Genomic DNA, 23,624 nt, shown 5'->3' with positions numbered 1-23,624 from the left:
CATAAACACGTACCGCTGGCATTCATCTCAATAATCGTTTATGAGAACGAACTGGCGAACAAGCTAAGTTTTATCGACGCCACAACACACCATTCGTTTAAACAGGCCATAAAACGCTGCCAACATAATCCAACGTACCATCAACGCACGAACGAGATCGAGAACTACCATTAACGTTCACTATTACCGTTTCCAGTCGTTCGAGATCGTTTCACCGCGGAAGGCCGAATCACGATGTCAAACAGGGAACAACGTGACCGGACCTATCATTTCGGTGCATTGGAATTAGATAGAGTAGAAACAAACGCCTGAGCGAATAGATAGGCTAACGGGCGCACGTCCTGCCCAATACCTAAGATAGAAAGATATATATTATACGGATTATTAAGTGTTCGCGCATTCACTTAATCCCGTAGTGAATATCCCGTGGTATATCTCCGAGCCGATCAATCACAGAAGGGAGCCGTATAACCCCTAGCCAGAGGCGAGAGCCAGAGGGCAACGTGGAGAAGAGAGGAGAGGAGAATAGTGAGAGAGAGAAAGAGAAAGAGAAAGAGAGAGAGAGAGAGAGAGAGAGAAAAGGATAGGGCAGGGCAGGGCAGTACAGGGCAAGCCCGTCGGTTTCGGTTCTCCTCTGTTATTCGCACCGAGTCATATATCATTTCGTTATCATCGACTCTTTATATGCGGTTGCGCTCCATTTTCTGTCTGTTTGCTCCGTTAAACGGCGGCGCTGGTTTGATTCAGTGAAACCATTAGCCGGATTTCGGTCGCCGGCCGCATTTTCCGTTCTCGCCTATCGGCCCGGTTATCTCTGCCGCATCATACGCGACTGACTACCCGCCATTATCGGTATGGTCCGGCGCGAACGATAATACCCGGGGGCAACGGAAAAATATTCCCCTGGCTCGCGAAGCCGATTTACTATAAACAAAATCATTGAGCGAGAACGCGAGCCGCTTTGATTCTTGCTGTTGTACGCACGCGAGACTAGTGCGCGTGTAGCTGTTGCACGCATACGTACAATTCGCTCATAAACACGGAAACACACAAAGACAGGTACGCGCACACAAAGAGATGCTTTAATTATTATTCGGTCCTATTGCCCGTTGCATTTCATGTACCAACGATCACATTCCTTTATCGACGAGATTTTAACGTGAACGCGCGAGTTACGCTCGGGCGTTAATTCGATGCTTAAAATTCTAACCCCGTAATCCCTTTTAATTGCGCGATAACAGCGGTCGCATCGTGTTAACGAACATCGCGATGGACGCAACGCTGGACCGGGCATTCGTTTGAATTTAAATTATAGCGATCATATTTCTTGCTTCTACCGACGGGTCACGTTTCCGCTTCTCTCCGCCGATCCTCCAAACCCCACCAGAGGACTTTCGATTTTTTCCATCGGCAAGCGATCGGCGCCTGTGCATATGCGTTCGCCGAAAAACCAGCTGTGCGCCGCTGAACCGCCGCCATCTTGCCGAACCAACAACGTCCCAAAGCGTTTGCTGAGCCGGAAACAACTGATAGCGATGCCACCGATCGTCGCTCGCGGTCGTTCGAGGATGGTTAACGCCGATATTATCCATTGTCCTACGAATACGGTCGATAAGCGGACCGATAATAGATTTTACGGGACGAATTCATGCTCCGTTTCCTCTGGCAATGGCTCCCTGCCACCGACAACGGTACCAATAAAATTCCTTGAAAGACAGTTTATCGTTTTCGTTTCTCCGCGCCACTCACTTTATATTTTTCTTCGTTCCGGGTTCCTAACTCTGACGCTTTATCGATGCTTTAGTAGACCGAAGCGAAGGATACAACGAAGAAAGTCGAAAGATTTTAGTCAGCTGCAAAAGTGGCTTCGTAGAATCTCGCGAATCAACGCGAGGTCGTACAGGAAATACCGTGAGAGCCGCGAAAGGGGATGAATAAGATTCACCCTGGCGCACTTTCGGGGCGCAGTTCCGCGACGGCAGAGATTGCGCCCGGGGGTTGCAAATGGGGGTGTCAACGGCATCAGGCCTGTATTGTGAAACGTCAATGCCACGGAAACTAACACCGTTCCCTTCGCTTCGACCCTCCTTCCCTTTGCCAAGCCAGCGAACCCACTATGGCACAAGATCTGTATTCTGTTGATGTTTGATTCGATGCCATCTTACGCCTCGTCCCGTTCGATTAACCGACATAGAATTCGCGCATCCATTGATTGTTCTCTCGTGTGATATTTCCGAACGTACGTCGAATTTGTAGAGTAAAAGAGTGAAAATGGAAAAAGAATAGTGGAGTAGAAAAATGGAGAAATCGATTCGATCGTCGTTGTCGCGTCGAGTGTATTTGCATTAATGGAAGAAGCGATCACGTCGTCTTCTGAAGCACCGATAAATTCGAAAATTGCCGATAACCGATAACTGGCTGTCAGAACAATCCACTTGTTTTGACACCTGTGTCACTTCCGGTTATTCAAAGCCCGCCGGCGTGTTGTCCGAAACGATGACAGCACCTTTGTCCGTCGCATTCGAGTGCCGAGCGTGGTACAGTCGTCGACCATTATTGTTCCAATCATTTGATCAGTCTCTTTAGACGATCCTCTCGTTCATTTTCTCGTTGTAAGTCTCCTCCTACGTCTTATCGTTTACTTGGCGTAAACGATCGTCAGCTGACGATCGTAACACGAGGTGCTATCGAATGATACAACACGCGTGTCAATTTTGTCTGCCTTTGCAATTTCATCCTCCGATTTTATTATATAAAATAACGTGTCACCGTGACAGTAGCGTTTATCGTCAAAAGAAGGGTAAAAATGACCGTTGCTGTTCATGACGTGGGCACGATTTTTCAAAATCTTCCGTCGTTTTTGGACGAGATTAATTCTGGAGTTGGAACGGTGAACGGTGTCTTCGAATTTCCAGTAGAAACGCGAAGCACATTTCAATTAACAAATGTATTGTTAATTATATCGAATTTGAAAACAGTACTAATAGTGAAAAATATATCAGATGTTACACTTGTCTGCTTAAAAAATTGTACTATTTTTTAAGTACAAACTAGTTGGCATTTACGACAAATTCTTTCTTTCGCGGTATTCCTTTCAAGCTAAGCTAAGTTATAATTTTGTTCTCTACGTTCCACATGAAATTTACATTCTTGTCTACGAGAAAGCCGTTTTTTTTTCATTTTTTGCTTCCTACATCATTTACAGTTTCAATTCTTCGATTCGCTGCTGAAGATGCTGATCTTTCCGATCGTCCGAAACGTCATGCGAAGAGTGAACGTAGAATAAAACGATTATATGGGAAATCTCAATCGACTCGAGTATCTGAACGGGGTAAAGAGTACACGAAATACCGCAACGACTTTGAGTGGTGTGATCCTAAGAGGCCGGCAAAGGGTTAAGACTACCCGCGTTTCCTACAACGATCTCCACTTTGGCTCGAGTCCTTATTAATAGAGCCGGATTAGCATAACTGCTACTCGGATCCGTCGGCCGAACTCCGCATAATTAAGGCTCGCCGATTGCTATCTTCGCCAGTGGAATTTCTAGACTGCGAGATAAGCCGTCGCGACAGCCTACTTGGAAGTAGATGGTGAAATACGAACGCCCAGGGAATTAAACGATGGCAAAATTTTCGTTCGCCGTGTTTCGCTGGATTTTCACAGACAGATTGCTCAAATGTATCGGTTTAAACGTTTTAGATTCGCGGTAATGGACGAACGATAAAATTTTCAATTATTACGCCGCCACGTTCTACTTCATCCGCGGTGTAATTGGGGTTGCGATAATAACAGCGATGATATCGCGCAGAAATATTTGGAGAGTGGAGAGAGCGAGACTGCGAGAGACGAACAACGTGACAGAGGGGGAGAGAAAGAGAGCGAACGTACCCTTTTCATATACGCGCGTATAGGTTACGCTCTGAACACGAGAGTACACGTGGCTACCGATAACGAGTTCTGTCAGTGACTGCTGCCGCTGTCACAAGGATCGTCAACGAAGAAAGGGTGCACGTTTGCGTTTTGCAAAGCAAAAACTAGAGGCTACGTCACGACGGTATAACGGCTTATCGGTCGGTGCGGTACATTAAGCACGGCCGTTTACTGGCGCTACCGCAAAACGGGGATGCTGTCGGTCATGCTGGCAGAAAGGAGGAGGGGCGGGGACGAAGAAGGGTGTCGAGAGATTATCTTGTCGTATTCAATATTCCTATGGAACGTTCGGGATGATAAATCGTCTTTCTCGATAGGAAAGATGCGCCGGAACCACGTTCCAGGACCTTCATCGACTCGCACCTCAGACCACCCCATAAAGTTCGTTGTCATACGTCCGTTTGCCCCGTTCCGATTCAATATCAAGGGCTCCCAGGGATTTGGCTTCCATCGAAGTGGCCAATAACGTCTTAACACTGCCTTTTTCTCGCCTTCGTTCCGTTAACGCGCATTTGATGTATCAACAGATTATGTTACTGTATGGAACGCTTGGAACACGTTCGAAAGAATCGTCAGGCAAGGATTAAACGTTGCGAGTTATAGCGAATAAAAGAAGAGAAGAAGCAGGAGTTCGACGTCGAATAGGATTTTCATTGAAATGGCTCTTTGCCGAGTGGTGCGCGCTTTCCTCCTGACGGAGATTTCTGAGTCGCGGTTGCGATGAATCGTGGAAACCGCAGGATCGGCGAGGACGCGGGTGCGAATGCGTCCACCAAGAAATCCCGCGGGTATCAGTATAATAAAACCATTAGAATGATCCTCGTACGTGCATTCAAACGGTATAAATATCCGGCGGAATCCCTCGCGCCGTTTCCAACTTCTGTGTAATGTTAAACTTGCGATAAATCCGAAGTGCCCGGGAGGAGCGAATCTCTTGTCCGTGACGTTTAACAGGGATCGTATCGTCTTCTTCGTTGACCATGGACAATAAATACTCTGCAGCCATACGTGAAACGCGTGGAACCCCTATGGCGCTGTCGCTCGTATTACGCGCGATATATTTTTTTCTCTGCCAGACCGGTGTACTTTCGAGGTTTCATTATTTTATGTGCATTCATCACGAAAACAATAACTCGGTTGACCTTTATTTTTCCATTTGAATCGGGATCGGTGGCCGTTCGATCCGTAGGCAATGCTATACCTCGACCCATTTACCATTCACACTTTTTCAAAAGTCATTCTCGTCGCTATTGACTCATCCTCAAGTCGGATATATCATGTACGAGGCACCATGCTGTTTATCGTACTCGTGACAGTATTTTCTGCAACGTTGAAGGAAGTCGAAACATTCACGTTATCGTCTCGTAACAGTAGAATGCTTCGTTATAACACCGACCGTTTTGTTTATTATCTGCCAACATTTTTGTTGATGCAATTACGTTATCCGACCAACATCCGACGAACCCCAGTCATTAGAGTCCTAAGTAAAGGCTGACATAGCACTCCTGCTCGTTTGTGTAGACGCGTATATAATTATCGAAGCGTACACCGAGACGATGTTGGTGTCAGCAATGGTCATTTGCCGCTATCGGCTGGTTCACAGGCTATCCTAACTGCTCTGTCCTGTCTGATTATTCTCCGTACCCATTCTACTCCATAAAGCCTGTTAGAGAGCCGCGCGTACATTATCAGCGGTAAATTAGCGATTTCAGAGTTAATTAACGCCACGATCCATTGATCGCTACGATTTAAGAAGAGTGGCAATCGGACAGCTTCTGCCATTGAAGATAATCATTATAATTATTATTCGTAACAGACATATTTCCTCGTATTTCTCTATATGTAACAATCACTTTTCCTGGAAGCAGCAAACAGTTAATCGTACCCTCGAAGAATTAATCAGACCGAGTTTACCCCAGTATTTTGGCAGCAATTCCAAGCTATCGATCATTTTGTCGAAGAATCAACAAGTACGGTTTACATGCGACCAGCGTCCAGTCTTCTTCGTGCTCAAACCACCGACACCCGTGGCGTGTGTTTCAATGCTCCGCCTCCAAACACGGACACTTCTCGCGAATATCGATATATCACGAGGCACGGTGGCAGCCTGACGTTTCCTGTCATCGCTTTAACGGAGCACCACTCGGATTAAGTGTTCCTGCTTTCGTGAACGAGTTGTACTCTTCGACCGGTCAATAACGAAACTACTTCACAACCGGACGCGTAAGAGGCGGCTGACCGGGAGATCTCGTCCCCTCGCCTTTCGCTATCGCTTTGTCTTCGACATCGTTCCTTCTGATCCGACGCAACGTCAAAACTCGATTCCCACCCTTGTGATCCACGATGTCCTTCTGATCTCTATATAATTCCAAACTCAAACTACGTGTTAGAAGGTACGAGGTTTAAATCTTTGACTTTTAATATTCAATGGATGCAAGTTTCGTGTCTACGATGACTATCGTTCGACCATCAAACAACGATCGTATATTCTGGAAGTAGAACTAATGATTTTTCGAACAGTGCAGTTGATTAATTTAAGTTCCGTGTGATTCCATGTATCTAACATTCGCGCATTCTGTCTGCTCCTCTTTCACAATTTGTCTCTCTTACTTCATCCCCAAACAGCGTAAACTTTCTCAGAAAATATTCGATCAGGTCAGTTCTCTTCTTTCGCGCAAAGCTCCATTACGTCGTAATAAACAATCGTTTGTCAACAAAACGTTGAAATGTTAATGTTACGTTATGAGGAAGACGGACGTATTCATCAACCAGGATTTACCGGTAATTCGTCGACGTTAAAGTTACTTCGCGCTGACCACCGTAGCGTAAACGTGTCTGAGCTGACCGAGAACCGATCTAAAGTTAGACACAAGTGTAACGTTGAAGATAGCGCATCTATCCAAGTAGAAGGGTAGTCGAGGAGGGTGTCTAGGTTATTTACCGACTAGCTGCTAACGGCTAACCGTTCCTCGAGCGGTCCTAACTCACGCGCAACGGCCGAGAATATGTCCCGGGTGTCCGGACCTTCGTCTTATTGCGGCGAGACCGTCTTGAATGAGTTATCCGGACCAAACCAAAGCTTGGATGAAGTTAATCACAACTCCTTCCTTGTACTCTACTCGGATTTAACGAATATTCATGACGATTATTAAGTCTACCGTGGTCTGTGACGACTTCGACTTTTCGCGTTTACTCAGAATTACTGATTCGACATGGCTCAAGCGACTGACAAATGCGTAGTAGCGCTTAAATTGGAATAAACGTGGAACTGTATCGTATCGTTGCATTGTATTATAATTCGCACGGAATGAGTAACTATTTTTACTATTTTGGGAATATTTTCTAAATTGTCGAAATAAAAAGAATAGATTAAGTGGAAACTTTGCTACCGCTGCATCTATCCAGCGAAACTGATGGATTTGGCTTGTTTGAATTAGACGAAATAATTTTGTTATAATTTAAGCGAACGTTGCTGTAACATACTTTTCTTCCATCCATCATTCGCTTGACCTACCAGAGTGTTGCACTTCCTAACAGTTACTGTTCGTATCCTTACAATGAGACGAGTTGTTAGTTGAATTCTTTGCTAATTAATTTTTTATCTAGTTAAAAGATCGAGTCGATGGTGAAATATTATACCGTTTCGTTGAACAATAAGGTGCTGCAACAGTAAACCGGGGAAAATAATTAATAAACATTCTTCCGCAAGAGATCTCGTGTTCCTTTCTCTGGGGCTACGTTTGCGTTTGATTTACGCGGACTCGTAGGAATGCTAATTAAATCGTTGCTGAAATTTCTCCGGAAACTTTCAGTGAATTTCCCCGGCCGTAGCTCCAGCGCGAAACTGTCAAAATGCTAATTTCCAAGTTGATCGTCGGGATGCGTTTCGTGGGAACGATCGAACCAGAATCATCGTGAAGACTCGACTCCTGGCGTGCACTTGGTAATTTCGTCCCTGTAGGATACAGAAGAGGGAGAGCGAGCGGCAAAAACGCAAAGAAACGTTGCTCTCTCCGGTCAGAGAGTCGGACGGCGACGAATTGTACAGGAAGGGGTGGAAGAGGGTAGCGTGGCTCGCTTCAACTGGCGTTATCTTGCAGCGAAACATTAATAATAAAAGTTTTCGCTCATTGTCTCGCGGCGTCGCGCTAAACGGCAAACGAACGATCGTGAAGGGGTGGTCGGGGGTAGAAGGGGAGAGGAAGAGGAAGAGCGCAAGCACGGTAGCACGAGACGCGCTGTATACATACAACTGCGGCGAGCGCGTTTTGTCTTTGTCATGAATGCTCCCTTATCTTTCGCGAGTCCATCACCGGAGACCGGTTTTGTCCTGACTGGGTTCTGGCGTAGGACTGTCTGCGAATTGTAAGGAGACAGGAAGCTGGACACACCGGGCAACGTCTGGACGCTCAGTTGGGAAATATTTCGAAACGTCGATCAGCCGCGAAACAAGGGTCGTGAGTTATGCGATGGGGCTTCGGTTTACGTCAAGTATCGCGTATCTCTCTTTCTGCCCTTTCGTTCGATGCACTCGACTCTCCCAGCGTCGATCTAACGGCGAGGAAACGCGACGTTGTTCCCTGGGTTTCTTTTTTTTTTTTTTTGTTTGGCAATTTTATATCTTCCCTTCTTTGATGCTTATGGCCATCGATCTTCCTCGTCTTTGGTCTGTCGACCTTTAAAGAACTTGTATCGTACGTATTTTTAGTCTGTTACGTGGCGAAGTATAGACTATTGTGTGGCGGGGTTAGAGCAAATCGATGTCTCTCGATCACCGGCTACATCTCTCGGACGACCACAGTTTCCCGGCTTGCACTCGCTTTCGGTAAAGGGATACGATGTAAATCAGTCTAACGCTCGGCCGCATGCACTGACCGCACATTAAGTAGCCTTGACCACCCGAGATGGAAGCAAGGTAATCTCACAGTCGGACTGCGCGGGTTCTTCGTTGCTAAATGGAATATGCTGTTTGATCGAGGTGATCAAGTACACGACAAAGTAATCGGTTTAAATTATAGCTCCGACACGATTGAGATTAGAACCATGTCTTTATTTGAACGATACTGATTTGGATGTTCATCGGGTTTTAAAAATAGATTTGTCCGCGAGAAAAGGACAATGTCAGTGGTAAAAAGACTAAATTCGACGATCTTGGAATTTCGATATGACGTGTAAAATCCACTTTACCCTCGCCTAAGTTCCAGTGACTAAGTTAATTGTCTACCTCTACGACGTTCGCCGTTTTCGACGATTTAGACACAAAATAACCCACGAAATCCGATTCACCAGGTAGGATTATCTTCGGAACGGGCCATGCTCTCGTGTCAATGTCTCGAGCGAGAATTGCTGAGCACGTATGTGGAAGGAGGACAACCGATCGATCGTTAAGTTTGTGCACGGCTGCCGGGGACACTTACAAATTAGCCAATCAAGTTCTAATCCCAGCACGATTTACCCCAATCGGCCCGTATCCCACCGCAAATACTTTAATCCGTCCATTAATCCTACAAGATAAAAGTTTCCGAAGTAGTTACGGCCCCTTTGTCGTCGGCATCGGCAACGTATCGACTCGCGGCCGTTCGGCCGACTCTCCAACGATAAGGACCGTTTCGATCGGTTCCTATCTGCGTAATTAGCGTTCGCTGAACGCCCATCAATCGTTGACCACGGACAGTAGAAAAGGAAGAAAACGGCCGGACCTCGAAAGCTGAATTCACTGTCGGAATTCCATGGATTCGTGGAATAGCAGAAAATGCCTTCGAAACGAAAATTTCGGTACGGCAAACGATTCATTTTCAACAATCCGCTCTTACATATAATACTCCGTGAATATTGCGATTCTAAAAATTCCATAATAGATTGCGCTGCGGTTTAATTCGTGTTTGTTCTTCCGTACGAAAATTATACGCGCACTTAAAACGTATTTCGTAATTAGAGATTTATAACGATTAAATAAACTAATCACGTTCGAAATTAATTAATATCTACAGTATCCCCACGATTGAACGTAAAGGACTTGCTTCTTTCCTCTCCCTTTCTTTCTTTTCCATCGCTTTTCGACACCCTTGCATTTCGATGCACTCCTTTGTCTAATCCGAAACAGTCTACGCGTTAAGGCTTAACGTATCTCTATACGTATAAGAACTACCCTTCATCGGCGAACTTTACAATACATCAGAACACATACTGCTTAAAAATATCTAGAAAAATATCTCGCGTGTATCCGTTAGACGAACCGTGACCTCCGCTGGAATAAAGAGAAAAGAAGGAGAGGGAAAAAATTCACTTGGAGTCTTGATGACGAGGATTTTCTCCGTTTGACTGAAATACGTATCCGCGCGGCATAATCCCGATGTATTTAAGCGGACGGGTCGGAATTGAAATCCAAAAGAAGAAAAAAAAACGGGAAGAAGGATGGGTGGGATCCGCGAGGGTGGGCGGAGAGGTGCGAGCTCCGCTTAAATTTATGCTCGGCATCCTAGCGGTCGTCCCCGGGCAATTTTTTTTTCAACTTCAACCTCGGGCGATTCTCTGCCCTCCACCCTCCCCTTTCCTGCACACCTACACCCTGCACGCCACTCTCTACTCCCAGCTATCCTCTCTCTCTCTCCCTCCCTCTCTAGAGAGAGCTACTCTCTCTCTCACTCCGTTGGTGGCCATATACAGAACGCTGGACAAACAACAATAAATACATTTTCCCAAGCGGGGTGGCAAACCCGGTGAGGGGTGGAACTTCCATGCGAGCACGTACGGGCATAGCTTAGCGTAATCTGACTGCACACCACCCCATTTCAGCCACCAACCCTCCGCGTCACGACGTACGCAAACCCCGTTACCCCTGCTCTCTACACTCCAGAAGACTGTGGCCACCCTCTCTCGTGCCGTAGAAGAGAAACAGAGGTGCGCGGCGGGCGGTGGTTGGAGATGGAGAGATAGCAAGAGAGAGAGAGAGAGAAAGGTGGACGGATGGGTTAGAAAAAAAAACAGGAAGGAGTGCAAGCGAAGAAGACAGAAGAAGAGAGGAAAGAAAGAAACACAGAGGCTTGACAACGCGATGCGACAGGGAAGGAGGCGGTAGATGGCATTGCCACCTGACGAAAGAATGCCGCGACCTGACTAGAATTTCATTAACCGCGGTCTGGCCAGAAGGGGACGGCAAATATGAAGAGAAAAAGAGTGGAGACACGACGGCCGCGTTTATCGGCGCGAAAGAACTTGTTAAACAGACCGTTTGTCCGTTCCGTCGTTTCCGTTATCCTTAAACGGCTCTTGGACGAAAATTATCCGGAACGATGACTGCTTAGAGGCTGGCTAACGTTTTCTTTTTTTCCATTGCGCTCGAAGGATTCTCGGTACCGTCAGTTTTCACCGGCGAAGTAGAAAAGACGAATTTTGCGTTAGATATTTTGCCAGGATTGTGTGTTTTGAAACTTATGGAAGGTAAAGTGACAGAAGAAACAACGTGGCTAGTTCTTTGTTTCGTTTTATTAAATCGCAGGCAGTTTGGACGATTTCACGTGACCGTGGAGTGTTTTTCGTCGGTCGTTGGACCGAAACGGACGAAGAGTTTAAACGACGTTCTCAGCCAGCGTGTTTTCGGTCGACATCGACCGTTCGGAATGCTAATGCGTGATTACGGCGCAGCCACGGTCGTAATACGTGAACTTTTTGTGCGACTCACGTGTGCCACGGCCCGCTTAAAACATCCCTTAAATTACCCCCATTAGCAAGGGCTGAATGCCGGGTAAACGAGGATTTCACTGGCGCTGTTACGCGAGATTTATTCCGTAGGAAATATTCCTTTGGCCCGTTAAATTACATCGTTACGGTCCACTCCTCCCTTCCTGGCCACCTCCGCGTGTGTTGACCTAAACGTACGCGTAATCCGATTTCCTAACGCATTGTATAATATAAAAGTAAGAACTTGCGGAACGACGACCGACTTCAAATTTTTCGACCCCAAGATATACCGTTCGTCGATTCGAAAAAGACGCCTGGAAGAAATACTTGGGTTATTTCTCGTAGAAGTACGATCGTCGAAATATTTTGTATTTGTTACATAGCATCTACGTATTGTACTAATTCGATAGACCGAAGTATATCAAATATCGTATCACTTATCGTTAGTAACACGTGTAACTACAAAAATTAGATATTAAAAGAAAATGTAGAATCTGATAAAAAAAAAAAAAGAACGCATCATTAGAAAATACGCAAATACTTTTTCCAGACACCGTATTTGTCGAAAGTATCATATCTACAAGTAAGAACGCGTATAGCTTCGCATGATCAACGAACGAGGGAAATATCTTCCTTGCCCCTGTGTCATCTCAAGTAACATCTCAACGATGAACGGGACTTAAACGCCAGCTGAAGAGTGTCGAGACACGTTTCGTCATTAATAACGCTTTCTTATTTGACGTAGATTTCGAACTTTACGTTGCATGGTCATTTTCTATCCTCGTTGTTAACGAATATTCAGGAATATCAAGTTATGTAATCTTTTAGCAGTTACTCAATTTCTTGCAGCTTAGAGGAAATACAATAACTGTCGTAAAGACTTTCGAACGGAGTTATACGTTAGAATACCATAATAATTTTCCATCGGACGACGTTTGAAGCTAAAATACAGCGAGGAAGAGCTACGAACTGGAGTCGTAAAATCTCAAGGTGCCAGCGATATCACGTGGAAAGCTAAGTCTCGCGTGTCTTTATTAGCAAGACTCCTTTAAATTTCCGGAAACAAGTAACAGTTCCCCGTGTCCGTTGAAGAGGCAGGATGAGGGGGATATTCAGGACGATTTACAGAATTTAAACAGTCTCTAGGGATAAGGCGGTAGCATGGCAGGTCGGATTAGCAGGCTGCCGCCGTCGAAATAATTCCCCCACTTGCCTTTGCCTGGCCACCCCCTTCAACCTCCGGGGGTGGTTACGTCCTTCCTGCGGGATAAAACAAAACAGCCAGCGGAGTATATTAATGCTCGGCTTAATGTGGCCCGCCTAATTAATGGACCGACTCACCGGATGCCCGTACTCTCGTCCTAAAAGTAAAAGATAACGCTTCCGCAGAAGCATTATTAAAGACAAAAGCGTTCGTGCCGGGCGAAAGCCGGTTGGAAAAATTTCCAGCCGAGCCTCTGCTCTCTCAGGTCGACGAAAACACCGGCGAAAAGGTATCTCGCGCGAGAATATGACGCGGCTTTTTCCTAGGTATATCACGGTGTTTACAAGCGCGTGAAGGAAACGCGGAAAATTTTGTTTTTCCGTCGAGGAGATTGCAGGGGTGGTACTCTGGGAGTGTCACGGATGCTGCGAGGGCGGAGCCTTGAGAACTGCATCGAGACTGCCCAGTTACGTCGATAAACAGAGACCTCCTTTCCACGGTTTTCGTTTCAAGGAAATCTTCTTGCGTCTTTGTTACCATCGTCCTGTACATAGTTATATCCTTGTTTCTTGTAAAAATATTTCATAACGAGATATAACGTGCGATATGACACTGGTGACGAATAAGATTCATCCCATTTGAAGATAATAAGTGAAACGTAACGAAGAGATAAATATGGAGAATGATATCGTTGAAAGTTCAAAGTCATTCGACGAAGCTAGGAAAAAATGGAGACTCGATCGGCTGAACACAGATTACACGGAACTAATTTAATTACATTCAGGAAGATGGTTAACTAAGAAGATCTACCAATTGGAGGACATGTTGGCGGTTGTCGAACATGTACGAGATAATCGAATTATCGTCGCTTTGAGGAGCAGCGTCCGTGGATGATCTGATCACGTACCTGATGAACAGATCGCCAGCGATGCGAGCCGCTTTCGAAGGGAAAGCTCTCGTTATGGACCCTTCACGGTTACGTTCCAACGAACCGTTACCACTGTGCTCCGTTCGCTTCCCGACGATAGTAACTTCTACCGAGTAATTAAAGCCACGCGAAGCACGAAAAGCTAGCGGCGCGATATTGCTGAATAACTGACGTTAATGTTACAAGCACAATTGCGACCGCATCCGCGATAAAGTTGCCATCTAAATTGCTAATTAAACGGCGCAACGCTTTCAGACGATGTTTCTATCTATCGCAACGATGGTTTAGTCATGCGTTTCTATTCTTTGCCGGCGGACAAGGCGTTTTTGGGCGGCCGGCAACGACCGCGACTGTAAACTACGAAAATTGTGGAACAAAGTGGAAATTGACCGACCGCATGCAGTCGGCAAAGGTTTTCCAGGTCGTCGCTGGCATTCAGGTTGGCTTCCGCAGGAATTTCTGCGGTGAAATTCCAGGCCTAGCTCGAAAATACTTTTGTAGAATAAGCGTTATACGTGCATGTAGAATAAGCGTTCGCGTTTTCGAATCTCAAAGGAAAACAAGTTCCAGTCACTGCACGGTATTCACATGCTTCTCCGTATCCAAGAAACGCTCGTTTCCTCGAACGTGCTGGAATATGAAACGAAGGACAATGGTGTTTTAAAATTACAAATATACGTGTGATCGATATTCGACGTATAGAATTCTGTACGTATGCAACCAATAATACGTACGCCGCTCTCATACTTTTCGCGATGGACGTATTAACGACGACTTTAATCAACCAATAATAACAATAAAATATATTAACGTACGACATAAATTCAATGTATGGAGCATTCGATCGTTACCCAATTATTATGTGGGCAACTTTGGGCGCATTCGCATTTAATAGTTTGCATAATTTACCTGGCTAGTTAGTTGTTCTATTAATCACCTCCCTTATAGGGGTATAAAGTTACGCATAATAATTGTACCATTATTTAGATCATATTCGATGTATCGATAACCAGGCTAGCTCGCAATGAATTCAACATAATTAATTAACTCGCTTCGACGTATCCATCGAATTTGAGGTTTCGTTTAGTTTCCAAACAAATAGTTTTGAAAAGATATAGTTTAGAAATTGAATTAATTCCATAAATAATATTTTGTTGTGAAAAATTGTAGAGTAAAGTGTAGCAACGCTGGCAAAGATCGAGTCATAATATCGTTCTAAACGTATGAGTTTCAAATATTTCCGTCTTTATTAATTAACGTATCAAAGGCACGGTATTAATATTTGCTTCGCAGTCTGAACCGCATAGAAGATATTAACGTCCCTGTAATATTGTGTCCAGGCTAGAGGGAGAGGACATATTGAAACCGCACAAACTTTGCTCATAGCATCCACCGGGTACTCGTAAATATACAGGGTGGTTAAGATCGAACGTCCCCGCGGACGTAGACAGAATTTAAGTCCGTTGTGAAAGCACTTTGTGAAAAGTTATAGAAGCGTTCGAACTAATCCGAGATGCATGCACATTGTGTTTGGTTAGTATAAATATCCGATGTTACTACACCTTTCCCAAAGGTACATCCAGAAATCACATACAAAATTAACTATCGATTACTCTTCTAGAATATGTTAAATCTTGAACTATCCGTGTAAACGAATTAGCAGAAAGTACAACTAACGAAAGATCAACTGTTTCTTAGAAATATCACGTCCAAGGGAAATACGATACTCCGTTTAATGTAATATTCTAGGATCTACGTGGAGGGATGTCGTTCAACCTAAACTGTTTCAAACATTCTTGCCTCGAAACTGGAATTTGCCGTTTTCACCCAAAAATTGTATTTTCCATCGTATGATATAACAAAGTACGAAAAACAAATGATAAATCAAATACTGCAGGCTATACTTCAATCAGACATATTTGCACTCTATATCTAAACCTTACTATCCTGAAAACGGACGATATTTTCGCGTTTCAATAACCGTGAACGACCGGTGAAATAAAATAGAACGGGAGAAGGCAAACGCTGCCGATTAAATAAACGTTAAACCCCGAAATTTCGTTTAAACGGCATACATAGGGGTGGATTAATACATACGTCTTCCGGCGAAAACAATTAATGTTTATCGGGAAGCTCGCACAGCCGTTACCCGACAAGCCGATGGTTGTTTCAGAACCGGTGCCGCTTAAACGTGCAATAAGTGAAGAGAAGAGAGGGTCAAACTAATTCGATTCTAAACTCTGACCGCATCGCGCGAGAAAGAGGCGACCACGAGGACGGGCAGAGAAAGACCCGGCTACGCACACCACGATGGACACAGATGGCACTAACCGCGCCGTTAAATTCTCAACCTGTAACTCTAATTGCTCATAGACAAGCCGACGTCCTAGTGCCAGATGCCGTTGAAACTTGTTAAAAGCACGCAAACGCGATTAGTCATTTGCTTCTGTTAAACGATGATTTACCGTGTTGGCTAATCGAGTAGTAATACAGGGCAAAATTAATTGATCGATTACGTATATAATAATTATCGTTCTCATATTAGTTTGCTTGTTCAGAGTTGAGGTGATCAATAGAGATTTTGTTATGTTGCAGGAAATCCGAGTGACATCTAAAAATTAATTAACAATGGATGTGACCAAAAGCGAGCCGAGCAAGAACGGGGCAGTGCAACGAGAATGTGGTGGCTGTGGAGAGGTGATCACAGAAAGGTGGATATCAGGCCATTCCATAGACAACTATCGTCTTTGTATGTCTAAAGCAAACTCGAGCGAATGCCATCTGTACTATCTATACGACCATATGTCAAATACGCGCAATATTATAAAACATAAGAATAACGCGATAAGCGACGAAAGGAATTGAAAAATTTGAATCGAAAAAGTAGTTGAGATATAATTCTGGAAAATATCAGACGATAGTCGTTTACTAATAGAAAATGATAAACTACATTTTCTACCAGGTTTTATTCAACTTGATACGTTTATTTGAACTTACGAGTAATTTTCGACATACTCCTTTAACGTTTCAAAATAACGATTAATTAACGATAAACTAAATTTTTCAAATTGCAGGTATCTTCTGAAGGTATTGGACATGTTCTGGCACGAAGACTGCTTGAAGTGTAATAGCTGCAACTGCAGACTCGTGGAAGCTGGCCCGTCGCTTTTTATAAAGTCTAATCTCATACTGTGCAAGAAGGATTATCTAAAGTAAGCAATTTGCCTAGCTGCCATTTCTCGAAACGCATCACAACGTATATACCCGTGAAAGAATCGCGAGTTTGTAATATTATAATTCTATTCTGGTCTGGGCACGTTGACGTTTCATATTTCATTGTGCCGTGGTGCACGGTGACGTCAATAAAGAGCAAAGTGGAAAAGGCGATGTTAAGCACACGTACGGGCAGACCTCGACGTGGCGAACGGAAGCAACAAATCGAATTTTACAGATGAGTTTCCCTTATTGAATACATCCACGTCCCATATAAACAGGCGAGGGCAAATAAACCGTGTTGAGATTACAAAGTCCCGAGGGAACACGCGCAGGTGGCGCGTCTGCAAAGAGCGTTCGCTGTCGAACCTCCGTGGCCTTTATTAATAGCCCAATATTTGAAGATGGCATATTCCTGGTGGTCGTAAGCTTATTGCTCCTCCTCAACTAAAAGTCTATCTACCCCAATGCCATGACAACACATTTTGGCCTGTCGAATAGCATAATATCGTGAAAGAAGAAAATAAAGCGGGAAATTATTACAAAACCTTTGTCTCGTCGGGTATCTTATCATAATAAAGTTTTGTTTTTTGATTTGCGCAGACTCTTTGGACACACTGGTCACTGTGCGGCCTGCAATAAAACCATTCCAGCCTTCGAGATGGTGATGAGGGCGAGAACGAACGTTTATCACTTGGAGTGTTTTGCGTGTCAACAATGTAATTACAGGTGAGGTGCTTGACGATCTCTTAGAACAGCGGTACGCGATACTCGAATGTTTCGAGATATAACACGATCTAAGATAATAATTCGAACAGAGGAAAATCGTACGAAAGAAAAATAGAAACTTTGGAAAAGTGAATTGTATGGAATCTCGTTAAGGAGTTGTTGGAGAACCGGATATAGTCTTAGGCGTGCTAGCGATATTATGTTATTAAATATAACGGGAGGCTGTGATTAAACATTCACACCCAAGGGTGGTGGGAAAGTCACTGGTTTCTGGGAAGTATTCGTCGTGGCAGCTCATCCGTATAACAATTTAATTCGAGCCAACCCGGCTGTGTGCCTGGGGGCTTGGCAAAACTTCTGCAGCACTTCGCAACACTTCGCTTACTTATTCACAACAACCAAGTTAAGCCCGAAGCTCGTTCGAGTCTGTGTTTAAATCGAAACACCTCGGTGAATCCGGCGGATGAAGATAATCGGCGCAAGAATCGAGAAGCCGTGAGTAACTGTCGTGCTTTCTCGCCGGACTGAGCAATAAAGTCAGATTAATTACACCGTTCTTATTCGCATACTTTCTCTTCTTTATTACCATCGATTTTGCGCAACGAGATATTTATCGTTCAGACGAATCTTCAAAAGTATACTTGGCGATATCGAACAACAGTTTTTAATTTCCGACGAAAACAGCTTTAATTCTCGACAGAAACAGGCGTATCCTCGTTTACGTGAAAATTAAAATTTCTGAAAAATGAATTCGCGTTCTACGTGTAACGAAGAAGTCCGGTGAAATTTCTGTGACGGGCATAATTGACGTGAGGACGGCACGGTAGGGGTGTTGAGACATCTAGCAAGAGAGGAGATCCGACTGGAAAGTCGGGAGAGTTCCGAACTATGCGAGCGACGTGTAGGTGCCTGGAGGTGCACGTCAGATGCAAATCATGCTGACTAATTCCCCGGAAAACTAACGAATCCCGAGGGCGCGCGAGCCAAATATCCGCCGTTCGCGAGAAACGTTCGTTGCGTAACCGCGTTCCGATAATCTGAAATTAGCAAATTAATTAATTTTCCTGCAGGAATTATTCCTGGAATATTCGACGGCAAACGGTATCGCCGAAATTAACGAGCAGCCATCGATCGTGCAAAAGCTTTGAAAATAATAAGAGGGAGGATTAGGTTCGTACTCGTTCGGCTAGGTCGAGAAGTTTAAAGGGTGTTGACGCGGCATTTCGTCCACCTAATGTCAGACTACGGCATTTCTTTGACCTTTCTCCCTACGAATGCTTCCGTTTTCTACTAACGGGCTCCTGTTTCACCGATATCAACGTATCGTGCGTCTCGGTTCGGATACAAACAAGGTACACGTGAGTAGAGAATGTTTGCGCCATCGTCGCCGGGGATTAGTCGAGTGGCCGTTTCTGCTCGAACGAGTTACATGTTCACTGTTGAATTTAAAATATAATCCACTATTAAAAATAGAATTTTTTACCATGTAAGCGACTCCTATCGCGATCGCGATGCCGAGAATAAAAATGAAAAGAAGAAAAGAAAAATAGGTATGAGGTATGGTGCCGCATGGGCAAAGGTTAGCAGCTCGGCGTGCTCCTACGGTAGCACGTGACTATCGAGCAAAGCCGATTACTGCTTAAAGATACGTCGAAAGTATACTTTCTTTCGTGGTCGAAGGTAACGTGCAACCCTTAAGGCGAACCATTGGTTAGGGGTCGAAGCGGTTGACCGTAGGTAAAGCGGAAACGGATGTGGCCGTTGGGTCACGCGATCTCTACGAGCCGAGCATAAAACACCTGAGTTGTTTAATCATACGCTCCTAAGCTGAGTCGTACATCGTAAACTCGCGGGGGTTGGTCTCCTTTTCTTCTGTTCTCTCACTCGATCGCTCGCTTTCACTCACGTGCTTTCCTCTACCGAGATGTACGGCCGGATAAAAGTACTCCGTTTATCCATTAACAGGTATGTTCCGACGAGTTAACGGTATCAATAAAAGTAACCGATACAATTGTCGTGAAATGTAGGTTTGCCGCGAAACAACTCGATCGTCCCTTCTAACCACTCGAGACTGACAAAGCGCTACTGTATCTTTATATTAACTTAAAAAGGATGTTGCTCGATCACTGCATGTTTTTACAACTTACGATATCTTGTCTCGTTAATAACAACGATTATTATGTAATTATATACGCCGTATATCGAGATAAATGAATTTCTTATACGAATTACAACGGTAGATAGATAAACGACAATTGGAGCTGTTTAAACATCGCGAATGGTAGACATAGCTTTTTCGACTTGCGATCCAACCGACGGAACTTCGAGCTCGCCTTTTGTCTATGAAAGCACGGCAGGTATTGTCGAGCGGCTTCTCCCTCGCAAAGCCCATTGTTCGTGCTTATATTGTATTTAGGCATTACGAGTCAGGCTGGTATAATTGTTATTGTTCCGTGGCGCTTATCGAACACGCTGCTCTGCTGCATTCCCACGCGAGTCATCGCTTGGCCTTGTAATTACTCGAAAATCATTAAACTTCCACGGTGTACGAAACGCCTGGCAAGTCATGACGTCCGCCATTAATAGAAACGTTTCCGGATAATCTCTGGCGCACGGTAGAAAACAGCGCGAGAAGTAAACGATAGAAATGATATATCATAATATTTCGTTAGGACCGTATCTCTGGCAAACGGCAGCTACCTTATCGTGGGCGCGTGTACGCCAAGAGCGACGAACGTTTCGATGTTCGAGCGAGACGACCGCGAAGCCGCACAATGCAAAGTTAACTCTGCCGTTACGAATTCACGCTCTTTAGGAGGGTTGCAAAGAGAGGCGTAGGTAGGTAGGTAGGTAGGTAGATGGTAGGTGGGTAGGAAGGTCGTGCAGAGTGGAAAGAGGCGAGTCGCGTAGAAGGGAGCGGCCATTTTGTTTCCGGTGTCCCGGGAGCACTTCCGGTCACCGTCACGCAGTTCTGCGTCGCGAAGTGCCCTCGAGCTCCTGAGATCTCCTTTCACGATTATATTCAAATTAAATGCGGGAGTCTGACCGGTAATATACTGCCACCAATTTAGCTACAACCCCCCGGAGGGTGGTTCGCCTTACCTCGTTCGCCGGTCATCCGACTTTAGTGGCCTGGAAGAATCCCAGAAAGCCGCTGTTTCTATCTATTCTACGTTAATCGTCCGTGACAAAAACGTAACCGCGTCCAATGGGGGGAAATCTTTCCGGGTCGCCCCTCTGTGACCACCCCCCGTAAACGATGCTGAAAAATCTCATAGATCGAAGGGGACATTGGTAACCGTACACCAAAGGCATCGATCGGAAGAGAAATTTCGATAACGGGAAAAACAACACCGGTTGGACTTTTGTGATCGCCAATAAATGCGCGGCAGACAAGGAATTTGCTTCCGGTTTTCGATGCAAAGCTTGCCGTATCGCGTTCAAGCGCCGCTGCATCCGAACAGTGGGGTTTCAGTTGCACCATTTTCAATGGTGATAATCCGACGTACCGAGGGCCTCGTTGCACGAACCGAACCAGCTTTGTCACCGGATAACCTAGACTCGCATTGCCAGCTCCGGTAGCGGCAGCGATAGACCCCCCCCGTCTCTCCCCCTTTTCCAACCCCTTGTCACTACTCCTCCTCCTCCTACTCTTCCTCCTACTCTTCCTCCTCCTCGTGTTCCACCCCCTTTTGGCAACCCGTTTCATCCCCTTCGCCGAAACTGCCTTCAGCCGAAAGCAGCCCTGTGTAGTTGAACACTACGGACGTGCAATACTCTGCCCCACTCCTATGCTCCCTATCACACACGATACACAAACTCGTGGTAATAGACGTTCCAGCGCGATTATAAATGAAACGCGTGACACGCGGGATCGAATTACTTCAACGATCAACGGATTCTCTGGCAGAACGATGGTCGCGCCGTGGGAAATCCGGAGCTGCGCGCTTCCACCGTAACGAGCTGGTATTTGTTTCCGTGCCATCAAAATGTGTATCATTATTCATGCGTTTCGTTGTTTCGTGGGTCAAAAGAAACGCGAACACAGAGATGGAAAGAAAATTCAGCAGTCAGTCAAAAATGAAGCTATTACGCAGAGGTATAATTTTCTTTCTTGGAAACGTTGTTTGCTCGTACATCAAGTTAAACGGACGATATGGACCGTGGTTGATAGGGAACGCCGTGATACCAACACGATCGCCCGTCATGACAATTTTACGACTACGCGTGTATACCTTTGTGTTACATGGATGCCACCACGACGCAGCGCACGTACACTCAAGCTATGCACGGTAATCGGAGCCAAAAATTCTCTGAGTTTAATTGAACGCGATAACCGATACAAATTGAACATTGCGGTGAAATGGCAACAGGTTCGGTAAAAGGCGCGTGGCTAAACCAAAGATATCAAATAGAAGATCACGATGATTCGACTAAACGAAGAAAAAAGACAAATCCGAGGAAGACTAACAGTATTTTGGCACTCAAGCTCGAAGTAAAAAAAAAGGAGAAATACGTTATACGAGTGAAATCGATATGTACACAACAAGAATTAAAATGGAAATAGAAAAGAACCATGCTTAGAATCCTTACTCTTATCAATTTCTAACTAACTGAAAATTTCCAAGCTAACTCGAATAATTCCGCTACCGAAGAATTCTTTTAGCAAATAAAATTCGTCAATATCAGCGGTACTCGATAACCGGGAATCTTTATGCGAAACGTTAATCGATCGCGCAGTCCGTGAACGTGGCACATTTCACGCAGCCGGTACGGATTGTTCGCCGGCGGTGCTTTTGGCGCTGACAATACCGCAATGCACAGGTTGGCCTAATAAAACTATGATCGCCGGATAAAACAGTGCAGTGCATGCTGGTAATTAGCGGTATACATAAATCATTGGCAACGTAGCACGTAAATGCATACACACACGCCAACGTGTACCCGCGGCCACACCGTCACCCATTACAAACCCCCGCGCACCCTTTCAACCCCCGACAGTCGAGCAAACGAGAGATCTGTGTGTATGTATAATGGGCTACGCAATGTTGCAAACTTGGCCCGCGTATGCGACGCCACGCTGAATCTTTGCTTTTTGTTAGATTCGTGTCGACTTAAATAGAGAAATGAGTAATACCTTTGCACCAAGTCGAATAAATGAAAAATTCATATTAGCTTTTTGTACGTATCAAAGAATTGCGATATGCAGGACGATATTCACAAGAAGTTTTAGTTTCTCCGATGAAATTCGAACGATTTTTTCATCGATAACAGCGGATAATACGAAGGACGAAAAAGATCCGTTGTAGAGAAAAATGAACTAAGCAGAGATATTGCTCTTAGCGTCGTAATTAATTCGCAGTTGCTAACGACGCTTGCGCCCGTATCGGTGTCTAGACGTAAGCCTTGGATTTTTGAAGCGCTCTCATGCAAAGTGATGACTTAATCTCTGGTTTAGGGGCCTTGTTAGAAAATGGACGTAGCTAAGCCTCGCATGGCTTAAACGGGGCATTAAACTCTTCCCGTATAAGGTATACACATGCCCTATATCACTCTGACAAGTTGCGATTAGTTCGCCCCGAGTAATGCGAGCTTACCGCCTTAACGATGCCTCGCGCTTCCTGCTTTTATTTTAATATTTCATCGCATGCATTGTCGCCTGATCGATTTCTGCGTGATTTCAGCCGAGGACGAAACATCGCGCGTATCCCCAAACAGGGAACGTAGAAAGTGAACTACTCGAAGATTTTCGTCGAGGACGAACTCGAATAAAAGACGAACGTGCGATTTTGTACAGTTTTCCGATGTCTCGATCAATGGGACTTTTTACTTCCATCAGCCTGGTGTTTTATTTCTCACAAATTTTCGGTGATATTTTAAATATGAAATAGTGGGTGTAGAACGAAAACTGACATTTATATCGTTCTGTTAGAAAAAAAC

At 44.9% G+C, this 23,624-nt stretch overlaps 1 protein-coding gene and 1 long non-coding RNA gene across 4 annotated transcripts in view; one reads left to right on the top strand and one right to left on the bottom strand.

Moving 5' to 3' along the window:
* The window catches only part of LOC138181020 (uncharacterized), a 92,753-nt gene that overhangs the window by 33,960 nt on the left and 35,169 nt on the right, over window positions 1–23,624 (bottom strand). The window lies entirely within an intron of this gene.
* Window positions 1–23,624, top strand: part of LOC138181014 (LIM domain only protein 3) — a 70,481-nt gene that overhangs the window by 24,823 nt on the left and 22,034 nt on the right. The window contains exons 2-4 of the mRNA XM_069115465.1: window positions 16,338–16,453; window positions 16,817–16,954; window positions 17,559–17,684. Of these exons, the coding sequence (XP_068971566.1) occupies window positions 16,371–16,453; window positions 16,817–16,954; window positions 17,559–17,684 (347 nt within the window). The 5' untranslated portion in view covers window positions 16,338–16,370. The remainder of the gene's footprint in view (window positions 1–16,337; window positions 16,454–16,816; window positions 16,955–17,558; window positions 17,685–23,624) is intronic.

This window comes from Bombus flavifrons, chromosome 6, assembly GCF_040668555.2.
Source record: "Bombus flavifrons isolate JBK064 chromosome 6, iyBomFlav1_principal, whole genome shotgun sequence".
Classification (NCBI taxonomy): Eukaryota; Metazoa; Arthropoda; class Insecta; order Hymenoptera; family Apidae; genus Bombus; species Bombus flavifrons.
The sequence above is the reverse complement of the archived record's forward strand: the minus strand, read 5'-3'. Positions and strand labels throughout refer to the sequence as shown.